This window comes from Pleurodeles waltl, chromosome 6, assembly GCF_031143425.1.
Source record: "Pleurodeles waltl isolate 20211129_DDA chromosome 6, aPleWal1.hap1.20221129, whole genome shotgun sequence".
Lineage (NCBI taxonomy): Eukaryota > Metazoa > Chordata > Amphibia > Caudata > Salamandridae > Pleurodeles > Pleurodeles waltl.
The window spans coordinates 541,269,414-541,289,138 of NC_090445.1; the positions used below are offsets into that span (position 1 = coordinate 541,269,414).

A 19,725-nucleotide genomic window follows, 5' to 3' on the forward strand; every position below is an offset into this window, starting at 1 on the left:
GTCATTTGTGTAGATCCTACAAGATTTTCCTACAGAAAATAACAACTGAAATAAAAACAAATATTAAAATTAAGGTAAAAAACAGCCATTACTCTCCATGTTATACTCTATAACTTTTTCCGCAATGTCAGGCTTTTGAAAGCAATATATTGTTACGTCTGCTGGACTCTTCTGGTTGCGGGGATATAATAGGGCTTGTAGGTTCATCAAAAACCCTAGGTACCCAGAGCCAATAAATGAGCTGCACCTTGCAATGGGTTTTCATTGAATACCGGATATACAGCTATTAATTTTCTGAAATATAAAGAGTGAAAAATAGGTATCAAAGAAACCTTGGTATTTCCAAAATGGGCACAAGAAAAAGTGTTGAGAAGCAGTGGTTATTTGCACATCTCTGAATTCCGGGGTCCCCACATTAGCATGTGAATTACAGTGCATTTCTCAAATAGATGTCTTTTTTACACACAGTCTTACATTTGGAAGGAAACAATGTAGAGAAAGACAGGGGGCAATAACAATTGTTCTTCTATTCTGTGTTCCCCCCAAGTCTCCCGATAAAAATGGTACCTCATTTGTGTTGGTAGGCCTAGTGCCTGTAACAGGAAACGCAACATGGACACATCACATTTTTATATTGAAATCTGATGTGTTTTTTGCAAAGTGCTCAGCTGTGGATCTTGGCCTCTAGCTCAGCCGGCACCTAGTGAAACCTGCCAAACCTGTGCATTTTTTAAAACTAGACACCTAGGGGAATCCAAGATGGGGTGACTTGTGGGCTCTCGCCAGGTTCTGTTACCCAGAATCCTTTGCAAACCTCAAAATGTGTCCAAAAAAACACCTTTTTATTACATTTCGGTGATAAAGTTCTGGAATCTGAGAGGAGCCACACATTTCCTTCCACCCAGATTTCCCCAAGTCTCCCGATAAAAATTTAACTTCACTTGAGTGGGTAGACCTGGTGCCCGCCACAGGAAATGCCCCAAAACACAATGTGGACACATCACATTTTCCCAAAGAAAACAGCTGTTTTTTACAAAGGTGCACCTAGGGAAACCTTCCAAGCCTGTGCAGTTTTGAAAACTAGACATCGAGGGGAATCCAAGATGGGGTGACTTGTGGGGCTCTCACCAGGTTCTGTTACCCAGAATCCTTAGCAAACCTCAACATTTGGCCAACAAAAAAAAAACTTTTTCCTTACATTTCGCTGATAGAAATTTCTGGAATCTGAGAGGAGCCACACATTTCCTTCCACCCAGCATTCCCCCAAGTCTCCCAATAAAAATGGTACCTCACTTGTGCCTGCTAAAGAAAATGTCCCAAAACACTATTTGGACACATCAAAATTATCAAATACAAAACTTCCCATTTTTATAGCCGTGGGAGGCGGGGGGTGTTTGGGGTCATCTGCGTTTTTGGTCCTGGGCTCAGCAGCCATATAGGGAATCCTACCAAACCCAAATATTTCTGAAAACTAGACACCCGAGGGAGTCCAAGGAGGTGTGACTTGCGTGGATCCCCCAGTGTTTTCTTACCCAGAATCCTCAGCAAACCTGAAATTTAGCTTAAAAAATCACATTTTGCCACATTTCTGTGTGGGATCACCACACCGTGACAAATTTCCTACTACCCAATGTTTCCCTCAGTCTCCCGGTAAAAAATGATACCTCACTTGTGTAGGTGGGCCAAGTGCCTGTGACAGGAAAGAGCCAAAAACATGTTGAAATTGAGGGGGAACCAAAGCAGGTCCAAAAGGGCAGTTTGGAAAAAAAAAACATTTTTAGGTTGACAAGTAAGGCAGAATTTTTATCTGTATAGATGCAGCAATGCTGGGTGGTAGGAATCTTGTGGATTCCTGCAGATTCCGGAAGTTTCCATCACAAAACTGTAGGAAAAATGTGTTAATTCCAGCAAAGTTGGAGGTTTGCAGGGCATTGTGGGTAAGAACATGGTGCAGGGTGCATGTGAAGCACACCGCCCTGGATTCACCCAGATGTTTAGTTTTTAGATGTGTCTAGGTCTTGTGGATTTTTCTACATGACAACATCTCAAAGTCCAAAAAGTGCAGCCCACACCATTCCAAGTGGGACGATTTTAAGAGTTAGACAAGCTCTCATTGCCCAAATTTAAAAGCAAAACCCCAAATAATCAATTGTCCTCTTGCTTGCTGTGGAATAAGATGTTTTAGTGTGTGGGGGAGAACTTAAAGACTGTTACCCCCTTCAGTTGGGGTGAAGGGATAACCATGCCCATACTGGTTGGTAGCCACCACCCCACTATTCTTTTTTTGTAATTTTATTTAATTCCCTGGCATCTAATAGGCTTTTTATCCCCAGGGGAATGGATCAGGGGGTAATTGCCCCCTGCCCACCGGTGGACAGAACAACTTTGGCCCCATTTATTTGGGGTGAGGTTATGGTATGGAAAAAAAAAATTGTCTCTGGTGGACTTTCTCCCCCCCTTGGAGGCAGATGGGCCTTCCAAAAATAGGCCGATCTGCCCCCAAGGGGGGCAGATATGGCCAACAGTAATTTGCCTCCATGGGGAGCGACCCTTGCCCAAGGGGCTGCCCCTAAACAAAACACACACACACCAATCCCTGGTGCCTAAGTGGTTTCTCTGCTCCCCCCTCCAGCCCCCCCCCCACCGGGGGCAGATCGGCCTAATAGAAATAGGCTGATCTGCCCCCAAGGGCAGTGAAATTGATGCAAAAAAAAAAAAATCCCTGGTGTTTAGTGAGGCCGATCTGCCCCCAAGGGGGATAAAAAAGACCTAAAATAAAATTGTCCACCAGGGAAGCGACCCTTGAGCACCGATCACTTATGATACCGGGGCTCAAAGATAAAACTGCTGAAATAACTTTCCGCATACCAGGGCCGGTCGTCCTCGAACTCCTGGATATGATCACGATGTATTGTGTTACTAGTAATGAAGCCCCCGATGTCATACGTGATTGGTGCTCTCTGGTACCTTGACTAAATAAGATCCACCGGATGATTGTGGTCCCTCGGACATTGGAATACTTTCCATTACTTGAAGATGTCCCTGACCACCAGAATGTTAATTTACACTGGAGTTTAGGTGCTACCGGCTGGAATCTCCCTGTCTTGATGATGACCCCCTCTTGATTCACCTTACAATGGGGTCGAAACGTCAACATATCTTAAAGAGTGGAATATATAAATATAAAGAAACCTTATGAGACTTCAGGGCTTCCTGGACTGTAAGAGCCACTAGAAGTTCATATTTTTCTTAAAAACCACTCTTGTATACACTGCATATATCACCTTCACTTACCTGCACTCTCTCACCTTCACTGTTTTTACTAGGAGCACCTATTTAGACGAATGCACACTTTATCTTCAGAATAACGTCCAACGAAATATACCTTTAATGTCAGGAATAATATGCACAAAGATATATGTAATGTAATAACTTTCTATTGATGTTACTTTGTTTGTATGCATAGAATTACCTTTAATGACTTGATTACCGTGGAAGTCTAGGTTACTTCCCCCTTGCATTGACCATTAATCTATCCACATTTACTACACTGGTCATAAAGATTAGAGGGTACTTGCCTCATTGTTTTTTATATACCAACAATATCAGAGCCTTGATTCCTTTTAATGACACCCTCAGGGATACTTTGGTGGCTGCCTGGTTGAAACTAGGGTTTTGCCTGCCAGATTTTCTCTGCAAGCACCCTTCTCTGAAAGTCTCATTGTACAGGCTTCCACCAGAAGGTGAATCCTAATTTCCAACCGATACCTCAGATAGAGAGTCCGAAAGGATTGATGCTTTTGGCAAGCAAATATTTTCTTCTGCCAGTCTACCACTGAGATCCATAAATGCTTTCTGTGTGTTGGCCTACTTCAAACATGCCCTTTGAAACGTGACCAGCAAGGTATTGCCGACGGTTCCTCAGAACCTTAGGTCCTCCTCTCAGGTGATCTGTGGTAGACAAAACCTGGTGAAGTACGTTATTTGCTCCAGCTTGGATACTACAGGCTGCATTGTCAGGGCAGTCAATATCAGGTTTGTGCTGCACAGACATGAGATGAGATTTGTGCTGCTCAGACATGAGATGATATCAGCCATATTTCCTAGTGATGTACAGGCAAGGCTAATACACACATCCTTCGTTAGAGTTTGCCTCTTAGGAGAGAAGTCTGAGTCAGCTCTGGGATGTTTTAATGAAAATTGTTCTACATGGTGCTCCCTGTAGCAGTTGTCCCTCTGTAATGCAACTTCCCCACTAGTTCTGCAAATGTAGGCACCCCTTGCAGAGACTGGCATTTAAGCAGCAACAGCCTTCACAGCCAGTGATGCAGCAGACACCTCAGTTTTTTTTCGAGATGGTCCTCTAATTCCTCTTCCCCTGCCAGAACAACCGATAAGCTACTTTTGTTTCTCTTTAGCTGCTCAAACCCAACTGATGTGGGGCAGGAATTCAACACTCACTCCCAGGTTGGCAATCCATCACATCTGACAGATTGGTCTTGCAGATTGTTCCAAGGGCTACACCCTATCTTTTCTCTTCTCCCAACACATCATAATGAACTTTGAAGGAGTATCTGACTAGCCTGCTGCAGGATAGGCCTGTTGCTCTCTGGTTGCAATAGACCTTGTTGACGTTAAGGAAATGTGTGAAAAGTTCACGGAGACGGGCCTGCAGCCGTAAAGACTGATGCAAAGACCTTTTGTGGTCGAGGGAATAGATTGATGAAAGATAAGGTAATGATGATGGCATAGATGGAAGACCATGAGGGCCACTCCTGGAGGAACGGGAAGAATAACATTTGAGTGTTGGGGGTCCCTGGATGGGCAGAAAGGTCCAGTGTTGGGTTACTTTTGGAGGACCTTATACTAAACTCCTTGAAGTCTAAAGGCCTATCCAAGTTTTTTTTATAGTATGCTCATAGTGCCCAATAACACAACCCTGTCCCGTAGCCCCGCCAAGAACTATACTTCATGCATCTTTAATCACTGGGACCAGGGCGCAGTCCTGCAGGCTGCCAGACAACAAACCCACTTGTACAAAAATGCCAATATAAGTTTCTTCTTGGACTTCAGATGAAAAGTACAGCGGTTACAACGCACATTTGATGAAATGAAAAAGTATTAAGAGCAAAAGTCCTTAAGTATATGTTGCTGTTCTCTGTGAAGCCGCTGATGGTGACAGAAGGTAAGATCTGGCACTTCACAATGCTTTGCTGGAGGACTGGAGACCATAACGCTTTGCTGGAGGGCTGGAGACCAGCATGAAACTGACCAATGCTGCATGGCAAACCTAAGAACTCAGCTTCCGAGGATTCCGGAGATCCACATCACAGCTATTTAAGGAGAGGGGCTTACAGAAAATGAGTAATAACTGGAATGCAACTCTTGACTTGCAGGCCAGGGATGCTTCCAGTGCTGTTGACTCCAAGGTGACGTAAGGGACTCTTGTGCTGTGTGACGACTCCCCAATCTACAAGGACCGATGCTCAGGCTTTATGTGATGACAGTTCTCCTGGACTTTATTTGACCACCTTATTGCTGCGCGAGGCCTTAGAAATGGCTCAGAGATACACTGGTCATTTCAGGTGGGAGGGAAGACAAGACAAGACAAGGTCACAGCTGTGGCCCAGCAGTCTCTTTAATATACACCTTTTTTGGGGTGATGGGTACTTTGCAGTGTTGGAGGAGGGAAGTAGTTTAAAGCCTGCCATGTAAGGTTGCAGGGAGGGGGGGATTTATCAGAGGAATTGTTTAATTCTGTTGTATTCCTAATTTTCACATTCACCAGCTTGATACGTGGCAGGTAGAGACCTAGTCCCTATGCACCTAACAACTAGACTGCCCTAAGGCAGGAGCATGCGACACTGAGTCAAAGACCTGGGAAGTGCCAAATCTAGGTCGCCACCAGAAACTCACTGAAGATACTGTTCTGGAACATTAATGGTTTGGGCAGCAGGATTAAAAAAGGGGGTCAGTCTGCAATATGATAAGCGTCATGCCCCCAGATACTGTCATGTTACAATAAACCCACTTGAACTGTAACAGGGTCGAAGTCCTTGAGAAATAAGGGTATTAGATTCTCACGCATTCTGCCTACACAATTAGTTCCAGAGGGGTTGGTCCGCCATAAAGAACTTGATACCTTTCATACCTCAGAGGACGTGGGTGGGCTTACAGGACAGGTATGTTACACAACTGGCCAGTGGGATGGATAAGTATATATACTGCCCAAATTGCATGTTTTAGCCCTTCCAGTTATAAGATCCATATTGTTGTAGTTCCCTCTGGGCACTATGATAATCTGTGGCTATTTCAAACAGTGGCCAATGGGGAATCGAAAACAGGGACATAGAAAAAGACGGCGGGGAGACCCGGGCCCTTGCTGGAGTTTCTGCAGGCATTGGGCCTAGTGGACCTCTGGATGGCAGTTTTTCCCGACTAGATTACTTTCTGCCTCAGAACTTACAAATGGGTCACTTCTCAGGAACTAGACACCTGGCCAGAGGATTCTCCGACCACTTGTCCGTCAGGGTGGAGATACATGGTAGAGACATTGAAACGGGACAGGACTGGTAGATTGACCCCTGATTTCTAAAAAAAAAACATTTCAAAAGGGCTTTACACATTTCAATGAAACCGAGGTAACAGTGTTCTCGATGATCACTGTGTGGGATGCATATAAGGCTGTGGTGCAGGGGCAAGCGATATCCCTGATTACTGGGGAAAGGAGGAGAAAATAAAAGCTAAATGATGTATTTGAGTGAGAGATACTTACGGTAGAGCACCTTCTATCCTCGAAGGATGATGAGGAGGCACTCACACACAAGATTTGCTTGAAGCAACAGGAATATCGAGACATTGCTGACAATGATGCACGGGCTGCCTTCCGATCCTTTACAAGACGGGGAATAAGTCTATGAAACTGATAGCCTGATTGGAAAGGAGAGCCCATAACAGAAATTGGGTATGAAACTTAAAACTGCTGAAGGAAGGATGGTCAGAGGGGGCCTGCCATAGCGGAAGAATTAGTACATTATTATGCACAATTGCTCTCTCCCACAGTTACTAAGATTACTGAGAAAATAGGCGACTTCATCAAAGATATACAGCTCTCCAGACGGTCTTTGGAGGACAGGCAGATTTTGAACATTACTAGATTACAGCCACACTCGGAGATCTACAAGCAAGAAAAGTGATTGGACCCAACGGGCTCCCCACTGACTCGTATCAGGGCTACCACACTAGCCCCACATATGCACTGCATGTTTGTGTAGGCCAGGGATAGAGGCAGCCTTCTACTCGATCAAAGACTGGCCACCATTATAATTGTAGTCTAACCAAAGGAGAACAAGCCTTCAGTCTAGTGTGCCTCACACAGGCCCTTATCGTTGTTGAATGCAGAGGTCAAAATACTCGCCAAAGTGTTGGCAACTGGGCTGAAGTGAATAATAATGACCATGGTCCATCCAGATCAGTCCAGGATCATGCCAAACATGGGAATGAGGCTCAACCTATTCTGACTGTATGGGATGCTTAATTGCGTGAGGACAACCCAAGAACACACACTGGTGATGTCTTTGGATGTCACAATGAAGTTTAACACGCTTGAATGGCCTTACCCGTTTGTATTCCTAAATATACTGGGCCTTGGCCTGCAACATCAAAAATGGATCAGACGTCTGTGTAGGAGACTGCTGGTCAAAGTTATTGGAGCACAATCAAAGGTATTCTAATTGAGAAGGTGCACCAGGCAGCTTATATGTGTCTCCGCTCTGTCCTTTCTGGGGCAGTTTGGAGATGACCCCGAGCTGCACGCTGGGTCACTGCTATTAAATTATTGGCGAACACTCAGACACCTGGTGAACATCCACGAAAAAGTGTTACCAAAGATAAGTAACGTGTTCTTTTAGGCCACAGAAATTAATCAAGCGATCATATCACAAGGCTGAAGCTCAACCACATGGAGTTCAAAGCCCACCCAGCTCCAATGTGCTGACTTTCAGCCGATTACATTTGTTGTCTTGTTACATCCTGGTACGAGTAGGATTTCCGTACTATCCAGTGAAGAGATGTACATTTATGAAGCTATGCCTCGCAGGACTTTTCGGAGTTTTTTTTTATATCATCTTTAATACTCGGCAGGGCCACCCATATTCCCAGATGTAGGCTGACATGCTCCCACTTCCTCACGAACTGCTTTAACTATTGGCCTTCTCAATAATGGTACTATTATGTGTTTGGTAGTACCCCTCAGGTATTATACAAATTGTCAAGGGAAGACACCATTGCAACGTGATAGTACATAATGATCAGATATAATTTCACACCTTTCCATGAGCATCACTCAAGACTTTCATGTGCTCATTGGGCAACACTGCATAAACCCCATCTTGAATAAATGGAACACACACGAGACTCCTCGCATTCCTCGTTTGAAACTTCGTGTGGCGAAGGTATTATTTTAATCAGTTCTGTCTTTTTATGGGGGTACTTCAGCATTAAGCTCTAAGAGTCCAGTTACAGGGACTCAGCACTGCAAGTCCTACTTTTCTCCAAGCCAAGTTATCTTATTGTATTCATTCCTTTCACGGATTCAGTGCTTAATCCTTTATCTTGTACATTAACTGCTGCCGCGGAATTAGGTCGAGGTCTGCATAAGGTGTTTTGCTGCTAGAGAGGGAGAAACCTACCCATACTAACCCTTGGGCCTTGAAGCATTTTTCAAACTGCGTACAAAATAGGTGCTTAGTACAGGGTAGAATGAATTCCTATGAACACAACATATAACAGTCACCTGCTTAAAAACACCCTGGCCTCGTCCTACTTCTGCAGGTGTTTGCCTCCCCCTCCCTAGACATCGCCAAAGTCGTCTCTTCTTGAGCTTAGGTAACGTGACGCCTTGGAATGGACTGAAGCTTTCACATTCATTTGCATTACATTCATAGCTGTATTGTCCAGGCCACTTAGCTGCTAATGGAGCAAGCAGGTAAGCTGTGAGCTTGGGTGTTTAGTAAGACTGTACTGTGCTATGATTAACATGTGAGCCATGCATGAATCTCATGGCTGACCGAATGTGGCAGTGATGATGGGAGAATTAGTCTTTGGTCAACCTTTTCGTTCGCAAAGTGTCATGCAGGTAACACTGTGCCTTGCCATTGTAGCACAGAATAACTAGTAGGGAGTTTGACAGGTGTTGAAGTAGGAGCCTTTATATAGTTCCAGAAAAGTGTGAAATAAAGTCAGCGTGGGTGACAGCATGCCTCAGTTGCGTTCCAGAGCTTACGTGTCATTTGAAGCCCCATCACTGAATTTAGACTCTTGGCTCTTGCAGTGTGCAATATTCTCATTTTTTCGGGCAGTGTGCTATTTATGTTCTCTAGACTTCAGTCTCTCAATTAAACCCCAACTGTTTCCAGTGCTCTTCCTTTTACTGTTGGTCGCTTTCTTCCATAAGCCTTGTTTTCCTGAAGAGTGGCCGACAGGTTGTCATCCTGCATGTTGAGCATTTCTTGTTTTTCTACCAAATGAAAGTTGCATATGAATCTGGATTTTGAGTTGTGCCTGAAACACTATGAATCCAATGTTTTCTCAAAGACATTTTGCAAGTAACACCTCATAATTGTGAGGAAATCCCAAGCCTGGTAATTACCACACACTAATGTTGGAGTGATTACACAGTGTGTGATTTTGTACCCAATTTTATAGTCACTCTTGTAGGAACTCTAGATAAATTCCCCCATTACTGTGAACACCGAACAGCTCTGCTCCGAAAAGGACGGTATTTGTACCTTTATTCCCGCATTGTTCTTTCCATGTGGCCGCTTTTACAGTATGTAGTCCACTTGCCCATACTTAGGCATAATCGGAACAAATGCATCCAGGAGGGTAAGTTACTACATTGGTTAATTCGTAGGAGTCTTGAGCTGGAACTTGGCTGAATTAGTAAAGGCTATGCTCTCTGTTAATTAAAAAAAAGCAAAAGGTAAATGGGATTTAAAATTCTGCTGATGGATGAACTGTAAACTTTGTGAAGTTTGTGAACTTTCTCACAATCTTTCCTACAAACCAAGCTCCCCCCCCAAAAAGAGTTTGTGGGAGTATTAGCAAACAATTCCACTTGCGGGTTTTATTTTTTCCTCTATTTGTTTTCCACGTGAGTCCTACTTAATGCTATTTTTTTTTTCCCTTCAGTTTTGGAAATTTCATTTACATTGGTGGATGTGAGGTCCCCTATTTTGCATAGACCTAATTAAGGGATTTTTGATAGAAGCGATGCAGAGTTCTTCAAGGATGTAGATGAAGACCTGTGTTCGAATTTCAGAAGCTGTGCATCACATGTCATCAAAAATCTTTATTTCAGTGATAAATTCCGTTTTGATTTGATGTTATTGTCTTTTGCTTTAATAGAACACCGTGGACCTCCTTCTGGAACAAACTCAGCCAAGCAAAGTCCAGCCCCACAGCACAGGCCTATGGGCCAAGCACAGGTGAACTACGGAACCTTGGAAAGGTACGTATGTTTACGCTTGAATGGGTAGTCAACTGGTGTCAGATACATAGGGTTATATTCTCTTGCACTTTTTTTTACAAAAGATATGCACATGATGGGGTCAGGCTGAAGGTGTCCCTGCTGTGCAAGTTAATTGTAAACTAACGGTTCTAAAGATGTTGTATCAGGGTCATTAGTAGTTGCACTAGCAGTAGAAATATTAGTGGCATCAGTAGTTTTAACTCTAGATGGAGAATTAGTAGTAGTACAACTAGTTGAGGATCTGTCACAATAGTAGTTCAGTGGTATGACCAGTAGTAATGCTACAAGTAGTAGTAACAACAGTAAAAATTGTGATTGAAGTACTAGTAGCAGTAGAACTATGCTCACTGCTTCTGGTAGTAATGTAATAAACGTATTAGTAGTGAAAATGGAATTGTATTAAACTTATAAAGCTGTTACCCAGAGGGCATCCTGGCACTAAGGTAGAGAGGCTTTAATGAGTGAGGTTAGTCCAGTTAAAAAAACAAAGTTTTTACCGTCTAACTGAACACAGAGGGGCATGGTATATTTCTGATGGAAGACGGTAGTATTACGGTATCTGGCAGGTAGAGTGCTCTGCTGTTGAGGTGAAGACATACTACTGCATTCAATACACAACATCATCACTGTTGGAATATGCGTGTATACCATTCCTTGACTGATCTTTTTTAGGGTAATGTCACTTGTTCAGTGACATCTCTGTGTGCCCAGATAGCTTTCTGGCGCACACTGCCACTGGCGGTAGCTGGGAGGGTGGCAATGATCAAAAGATCCAAGAATTCATTTGAAATAAGTAAAGCTGCAGGGTGGCATTGACAAAGTTATACTCACCCAGGGACAAGGGAGGTCTAGCCGCTCCGTATTTTGAGCACTACTTTCTTGCTGGCCAAGTCCAGTCAATTGATTGCTAAGTGGCAGGCGGGTCTGTACCTGTTGGACACAGCCACATCCTCTCCTGGTTGGAACCAGCCCACCGTTCTGCGTCTGTTTCATCCTTGTACACAAATGCCTGCCTCGTTGCTGGGGGTAGTGTATTGTTCCTGACGTAGATGCCTATATATCACTAACCACGTGCTTCTCTATGCACCAGGCTTGGCACTTCTGAGTACGCCTAGGACTGGGAAACCCACATAGTCTGCTGAGCTGATGGCGTAGCATGCTGCGGGCCTACATACACTGGGGGACCTGTATAGGGACGTACACTAGCCAAATATGGGATGTTAATGGAGCAGGATGGACTGCCCCCAGGTCAGTTTTTGCTTCACAACTGTCTGCTTGCCACGCTCGGACACCACTGGGAAGACATGACCACAGAACTACAAGTGCATCTCACGATCCAGTATTTACACGTGGTGGGACGAGGCAGACACCTCACACGTTGGTTTGCTGATTCACTTCGATATCACACTATCCTCACTGTACTGCTTCGTTGGAAAGCGGACTTAATGCGCTTTTGGAATGACAAGGAATGGGCCGCCTTATTGGAAGGCCCAAGGCATGTGCCGCACAATGGCAGATTCAAACTTATTCAGCTTTATATAATACACAGGGCTTATCTCAAACCGGCCAACATCAATAGGTTTTACTGTAGAGGGGATGCACCCTGCCCACGTTGCACTCATGTAGATGCCGACATACTACATATGCTCTGGTCCTGCCCCCATTTACATGCATATTGGACCTGCATCACATCAAGCTTGTCTGAATGCACTGAACGCCCAGACCTGCATAAGTGGGAAATATGCAACCTAGGATTGTGTAGTAGAAGCAAGAAACATAGGTAACCTCCCGCTTTCTAGACTTGGGTTCCATCGTGGCTAAACGTTTCATTACTCGCAGATGGAAATCCTCTGAGCCCCTGTCCGTCGTAGCATGGGAGCACTTGATGCTCAATTGGGCACAAGCAGAATGTGTAGGCTTGCATAGGGAGGACACATTACTACTTTATCTGATTTACAGTCCGTTCTTTCCCATGAGATGGACGGCAGAGCTGAGACGAAAGCTACGGCCCACGACACGTAGACCGAAGCAATGGGCTGCTTTACTAGTTTTGTTCACTATGGTGCCCCCCTCACGCATACCCATTTTGAGGTCATTTATTCGGGGATATTTTACACAGCATCTATCAGGGACGAAGACTTGGTTGGGGGGGTGTTGGTGAGTTGTGTGGCTTGCTAAGTTGTTTTGTTACATTTCTTATTGTTAATAGTTTATCAAATCGTGTCACTAACAGCAGCAATGACTTGTTTGGTGCACCACCTTTACTAATTTTTTTATTGCAGGAGTTTCTGTAAAGATGTATTCTTCATCAGGCTTCTGTTTATATTTTGGACATATGTCCTGCTTCGGAGCTATGCTCTGAGACTTATCCTATAACACAGGATAGCTGGTGTTCGTTCACTGATGTTACTCAACTGAATTGTCTCCATAACATGATTGTAACACTATTTTGCTTGAGTTATGTCTCATCATGTATTTCATTTTGTAGTCTGCTACCTGTTCCCTGCTTTGTCGTAGGATTGTTTAATTGACAATGCCAATAAACAGATTCTATCAATCACTGTTGGAAGATGTGGCTGCTGTCCCTCAAGGACAAGGGCTGGCATCACCTTCCACGAGCAACCATTGAACTGCTGGCAGTGGCTTCACCTACTTCCTCCAGTCTGGTGGATTGTCTTGGGAACCTGAAGCAGGGAGTGGAGGTGCAGCACTAAGCATTGCAGCGTATTACCACTCTGGTGCAAGAGGGGCCTGCTAGGAGCAGCAGTAGCACAGCATCTCCTCAAGCGTGGCACATCACCCGTGGCAGGCACTGCCAGAGCAGCCATCCATTGACTCCCATCATTGCCCTGTAGCCCGAGCGTCTGCTCAGCCTGGCCAGCACAGTGACTGCAGTGGGGGGCGCATCCCACCAGTGCAAGAGCAAACCCTGCAGGCACATCGGCACCTGTAGCTGAATGCCCGACCATAAATACAGTTACACCTGCAGGAGACACTAATAATAACTAGTAGTACTAGTGATGGTAGTACTTGTATTAGCTCCTGGTATACTAATAACTATTAGCAGGACTACCACTAAAAAACTCTAATGTTGTAGTATGTCCTTCAATATGATTGTATTTCTTTACTGCTTGGTGAGCTTATATCACCATGTTCTAAATGTGTCACCATGTTCTACGGAGCTTCTAGGAGGCAGTTAGGTTCCAGTTTCAAATGACTGGTTGCCGAGCTATCTGCTGGATGCTTCATGGCTGTGGGTTCATCTGCTTCATGAATAAAAAGACCTAACCATATCCTGCTTCCTTGGCTGTTTACTTTGGATCGCACCCTGTCCTTACTACAGTAGTTGAAACTGCTGTCACCATTAACAGCATGTATGGCAATAATATTGAAAATGTAGTACTAACAGCGCCAGTAGATAGTAATAGGGATGGTGACAGCACTAAAATCACACTAGCAGGTCTTAGTAGCAGTGATGGAGCACTATGCTAAGAAGAGAAGACGTTCACTGTTGATTGTTACATTGTTTGAATTGCTTAAGTTTACGTTTTGTGTTCCATTAAAAGAAAATAGATTGAATGTGACACTTAATTTGACTTGGGCTTTCAGATGACATTGACTCTAGGTTTGGCAGAAGATGGATTTGGATCCTACAGAAAAGGATTCTGTTCCTGTTCATTCCTTATTGAAGGAAACCACCATCTCAACAAATCATTGCTATTTATTTTGGGTGTGTTAGCTGCAAAAGGGGGTGATCAGGCGGCCTTGCTCTGTCCTTGGAATAATTGGAGGAGCTTGACAGGATTATTCGAAATGCAAACTCCGAGACTGGGAATTACGATTGCTAACATTGATTGAAGAATGTCAGAACAGATAATGATTGCTAGCCTAATTGAGCATGCCATTTTTAGGGTATTTAATGTGGGTGAAAGTAATATTTGACCAGGAGGTGAAACAACCCTTATTTAGAGGCATTTCTCCTTGACACAGGGGGTGTGAGTTTAGATATATGTTAGGCTTCCTGATTAATGGAAGCTGGCAAAAACGGATGCCACCTCCACTTGCCTCTGGTATGGGATTGGGGGAGACTGTGTGGTTTGTGCCACTCTAGACTTCCTGCTTCTCCCAAGGGGCTTCTTTCCTCCTGCTCCCCGAAAAAATACTGCAATAAAAGTTTGTGGTGAGACGGAGACATGATATAGTGAGATGTCATGTATAATGCACATCTCATCAGCACTGCGTGTGTCTGAGATAATTTGGAGAATATCTCATGTCTCTTGATTGGGATAAATACAACTATCAATTTACATTTGATCCGATTGCCAGATGCTTGAAGCAGTTTGAGGTGTCATCTCAGAAAAGTGCCCTAATCAATTCTTGTTTTTTAATTATGATGTTAAAAATGCCAGTTGCATATAATTTACGTTGTTTCCCTACCAGGCATGGTTTCCAACTGTGAGATAATTTATGGAGGCCACATTTTACACCGGCCCACCACTGGCCCATGTTATGAAAACAAATGGTGACCAGTGGACATTTGTTACAGCCTGGTGTCCTTTAAAGTCTTTCTGAAGTTGATAAACCAAGAGTTTCTTGGGAAGTGCGTGGATCCCACGTAGCTGCTTTGACAGAAGAAGACAGAGAGAAGAGAGCTCAGTTTTATAACTACCGCTGCTGTGTGATCCATCTGCAGTGCATGCTCTGAAAGATCCAGCAGTGCCGAGAACTGGAAAGATTTAGAAAAGAGAAGGCATTGTTTGAATGTTAAATCACTTATGTGGTGTGTATAGTGAGAGACCATTTCTGGTGGTGTAGCGTGAGATAGCAGTGGCAGACTTCTACATGTCTTGTCTTTTTTTCCCGCCCTGTACCTCGATAGTTTAGTGAAGTTCTCTTTTTTTAAATGCTAGGGTGCACCAAGGACCTGTTTTATGGCTCTTACAACATAGCAGTACACATGCACAGTGTTGCAAGTCTGTAGAATGATGTCACACATTTGCAATGACAATACATTACTAGCAGTTTAAAAGCAAAGCGAGATCACAAAGAGCCAATGTAGACCAAGGAACCCAAGGGCGTTGTTGCTTATCGGGATAAGTGGAGCTTCATGCATTGCAAAACAGAAACCGCCATTGGTAAAGCCAATAGGTCTCACCTATGAGTGAGCTAGTGGCTGTGGCATTTGGGTGTGATTGGTGAATGGCAGAGTGAGTGGGTGTGGAAAGCACAACATTAAAACAAAAAGCACCATGAAACAGCCAGCACTGGCTGCATCATAGTGGTTGTTTTCTTCATTTTGAGGGGAAAAAACAGTGAGGGGGCAGGTGGGAAAGGAATAAACAACATGGCGGAGTCGGGATGGGAATAAGGGGCACGGACGGTGGTCTGAGGGTAAAAAGCAATAAGGACGGCAATACTGATACTCCTTCAGCTGGTGGCGCTGTATTTATGGCAGAGAAAGTAAAAAATAAACAATAGTAAGTCAGTCACAGCGCTAGGAGTGGAAACACCCTAATCCACGTGACTTTATTAGAGCTTGCTCTGTGCTCCACATCAGGAAAAGGAAGTAACGCTTGGAATGTACTGCCCAATTAGAAGGCAACAAATGCAAGTGACAATGAGGCCCACAAATGATAAACAATGGGTGGGTTCGAAGCCTATTACTCAGCACAAACTCTTGCAAGAGATAGCACCTGTGCCAGGCAAGACCTAAAACCAGAGGCACTGGCTAGTCTTGAGGGTATTGACTAGCAAACAGGATTTAATGTTAATTATAAGTAGATACTGGTAAGTGTTATTTATCTTGGTGGAATGCTAGTGGGTAGAGTTACTGAAACTTGAAACTCCTTCAACCAAATCCATGAGTTTCTTATGAGAGAGAAATACGAAAAACCAAGAAGGCTGTTTTATTATCTTTGTACTGTATGAACAAAGTACTGAAGAGCATCAGTGTGCATCATTCAAGATAAAATACATCAGCAGCTGAGCATAAACTGGGTTCTTGGGCAGATAATTTGGCAATAATTATAAGAAAGCAGCCAGTTGATTCTTGGAAAAAACTGAAGGAGAAAACTCTTGCTGGTGTACAATTCTATAAGAAACAAAAATGTTCATTCAGAAAGAAAACCGTAGAATAGAGAAGAGCTGGGAACACCGAAATTTAATAAAAAGCCAACATCGTAAATGAATTTCTTACCTAAATTGGGCAACTGGTAAGCATCACATAGACTGAATATGTACTTACTATATAAATTAAGCTGTTGTAAGATATACAAGTCTATGGTTCCTCATCTCTTCTGTGTGTGAGGGTTTTTTTGTATTTTTTTTTATTTATTTTTTTTACATCAAACGAACCTTTTGGGAAAATGGTAAACAAAGCAGAGAGTGGGATCTAACTTCGAGAGATTAATTATAAAAACAATCAATGAACACCCCAAAACTAAGAGGAGAACACAAAAGAGCAAGATGTGGACCGTTGTGAGCTTCCTTCCTCTACATCAAGATGTAAAAACTCTTCTCTGGGGACTTTTATTTAAAGGTATCATGTGCTCATTTACGCCAGTGCATGCCCAGAACATAAACAAAAGCATTCCACCTCTCACTGTACAGATACACTATGAAGAGGTCTAGGAATCCTTTACAGAATACTAGAGATATTATTTTGAAAAACTGAAAGGACAATTTACCAAGTGTAGCATACACGGATCTCTGGGATTTTTCAATATTCATAACCGCTAACCCCCCTCTGTCCCTCGATTTGTAAAATACTTTTGTGTATACTTTTGTGTTCCCTGTGATACATCTCGGGGGTTCGAGTTCCTCTGGCGCAGGGCGTGCAGGCCAGACGTTTGAGTTCCTCAAATGGTTCCAGCCTTTCACTCCAATACTGGTGAAAAGGAGTACCACTAACATGTATGTTGAAAACAGTTAAGAGAAAATACATGCTATAGTATGTGCTTTGAGCTACACTCAAACACTTAGTTAACTGGGATTCCTTGTGTTTCACCCCTTGGTTTAACTAATACTAGCATAAACATGAAAAATTAGATTCTCCAAATATATAGGGACAGAGACTGACACCCTTCTTTTAGTGTAAAAGTGCCATTATTAGGACAGGCTTGCTCAAAGATCATAACATGTATAATACAAACAGAACTTTATAATAACCTTTATACCTTTATTTCAACCTTGTAATTCCCTTTCGTTTATTCGCGTTTCAAACCTCCCACTTAACCTTCGCATCTCACCAAGTCCACTTCTATTTCCACGCATCTCCCTTTCCCCTTTTTCCCCTTGCCTGACTCTAACCTCCCCCCGTCTGTCATCCTTCCTCTGCTTCTTTCTACCCCCCCCTTCCCCCCCCTCCCAGAAGGGTGGACAAGCCTGCATCTGACTCTCCACCCTCCCCCATCCTCTGCCCGTACCGAGCAATTCTGCCCTAAACTGGCAAAGAAACTGTCCCCGTTCACCATCCCCATCCTACTTCTCCTTTCACCCCCCTTGAAAACTTGCGTGCAACTTTTCCCCACCCTCCCCTTTTATTCTTTTTCCTATGTCCCACCCCCGCCCAGCAAGCCGCCTATCCCCTCCCAGGCCGTCTACATCCGGCCCGAGAGCTCCTGTGAATAGACTGGACTGCATCCAGCTATTCACGGGGCCCTATTAGTGGCGGTTGCAGCGCTGATTGTGAGTACCTCACGTTGTCTTGAATAATCGCTGTTTGGATAACGAAAGAGGAAATCTTTGTTAACATGGCATTGTATTATTTATAGCGCCAACTACCACTGTTGAGGGGTTGAAGTGCTTTATATGAAATTGTTAGTTATGGAGAACACCTTCATAACTTAAGACTAAAGATACCTGAGCACTTACATCCCTATTCTTTTCTGCGACCTCAACTAGTAAAGGTCATTAATCTGGACCCTTCATCCCCCGTCACTTACACCTTCAGAGGAGTTGGAGGCTTGGATGGCAGTACAAAGAGAGAGTTTGGATGGATTTTGGAAGAGGGCACTGAAAGAGGCAGGGGTGCGGTGAGCTGAACAGTGTTGCAGAGATGTAGTGTGGCAGTGCAGGAGAGGGCTGGCAGGAGTCGACGGATATGGCAAAAGTGCACAAGTGGGAGGGGATGGGGGGTGTACAAAGCCCCTCACCCCTCCTTTTTCAGCAGTACCATGGACCCTGTGTCCAGGATCATATTCAAGGGATGTGATCTGTCTGTACCGAGATATGAAGCATTGGGAGTTGTCCTCATCGATCAGAACAGTCGCCTTTGTTTCCGGCTTCTGATGGGAGGGTTGGTCCCTCCAGCCTATTTGAACACAACAAACATCTTGCAGATGAGGTTGTAAGTATCTGGTGGCCATTTTGTAATTGTGTTTGCTACCATCTGTATGAGAGTTTTTGAAAGGGCAGACTAACGTGTTTCCTTTAAAAACAAATCAGAAATATGCCTGGGATTGGATTACGTGTAGTATGGCATGTAATGGACAATTTTGTTAAATATTTTAAATGGGCGGATTAACGTTATAATTTAAAAAATATATATATATGACTAGTAAACTTGCGAGTATACTATCTCTCGCCTAAGCAGAGAGTCCCTGTCCAATAGTTCTGAAATAATATTATTGATGAGAAGGCAGAAGAGTTACCAATGGGCAGAACAAGTCCAATGTAGCCACGCCTGCCTAAACAACCACTGTTCTTTTTAGGACAGAATTATTATATATACTATTGAAGCACTGAAATTCAAGTATTTTTTTCTTTATAAACTGCTAACTCTGCCCAAGGTGTCGGAGCGCTTTACATGAGCACCAGTACCATTACACAAAACCATGTTAATTGTCTAGGCATGGGAGATTAAGTGAGGCGAGGATGTGGCATAAGGGCCAGGGCTGCCAGCTTTGGAAATGGGCAACTAGGTTAGAGTCTTGGCGTCAGAGCAACATCCTGTGATTCTGGACAAATCCCTTAATTTCCCTGTGCCTGGAAAAAAAATGAATGTGAATAACCTCCATGCCCTTCCCTCACCTTGGTATGTCACACAACACGAGCACCATAGTTTCCAGGGACTGAAATCCGTTTTGGGCAGAACAGCACAAAAGAGTGGCGTTGGGCCTTCAGCGCCTAAAGATTACCTTCTGAGAATCATAAAAACATAATTTCTTTAAAAAAGCAGATTTTCGGGGCCAGCT

General features: G+C 43.7%; 1 protein-coding gene across 2 annotated transcripts in view; it reads left to right on the forward strand.

Annotated features, from left to right (window-relative positions):
• The window catches only part of MAGI3 (membrane associated guanylate kinase, WW and PDZ domain containing 3), a 946,614-nt gene that overhangs the window by 813,449 nt on the left and 113,440 nt on the right, over positions 1–19,725 (forward strand). For both annotated transcript variants that reach the window (XM_069238693.1, XM_069238692.1), the window contains exon 17: positions 10,408–10,510. In XM_069238693.1, coding sequence (XP_069094794.1) covers positions 10,408–10,510 — 103 coding nt within the window. The remainder of the gene's footprint in view (positions 1–10,407; positions 10,511–19,725) is intronic.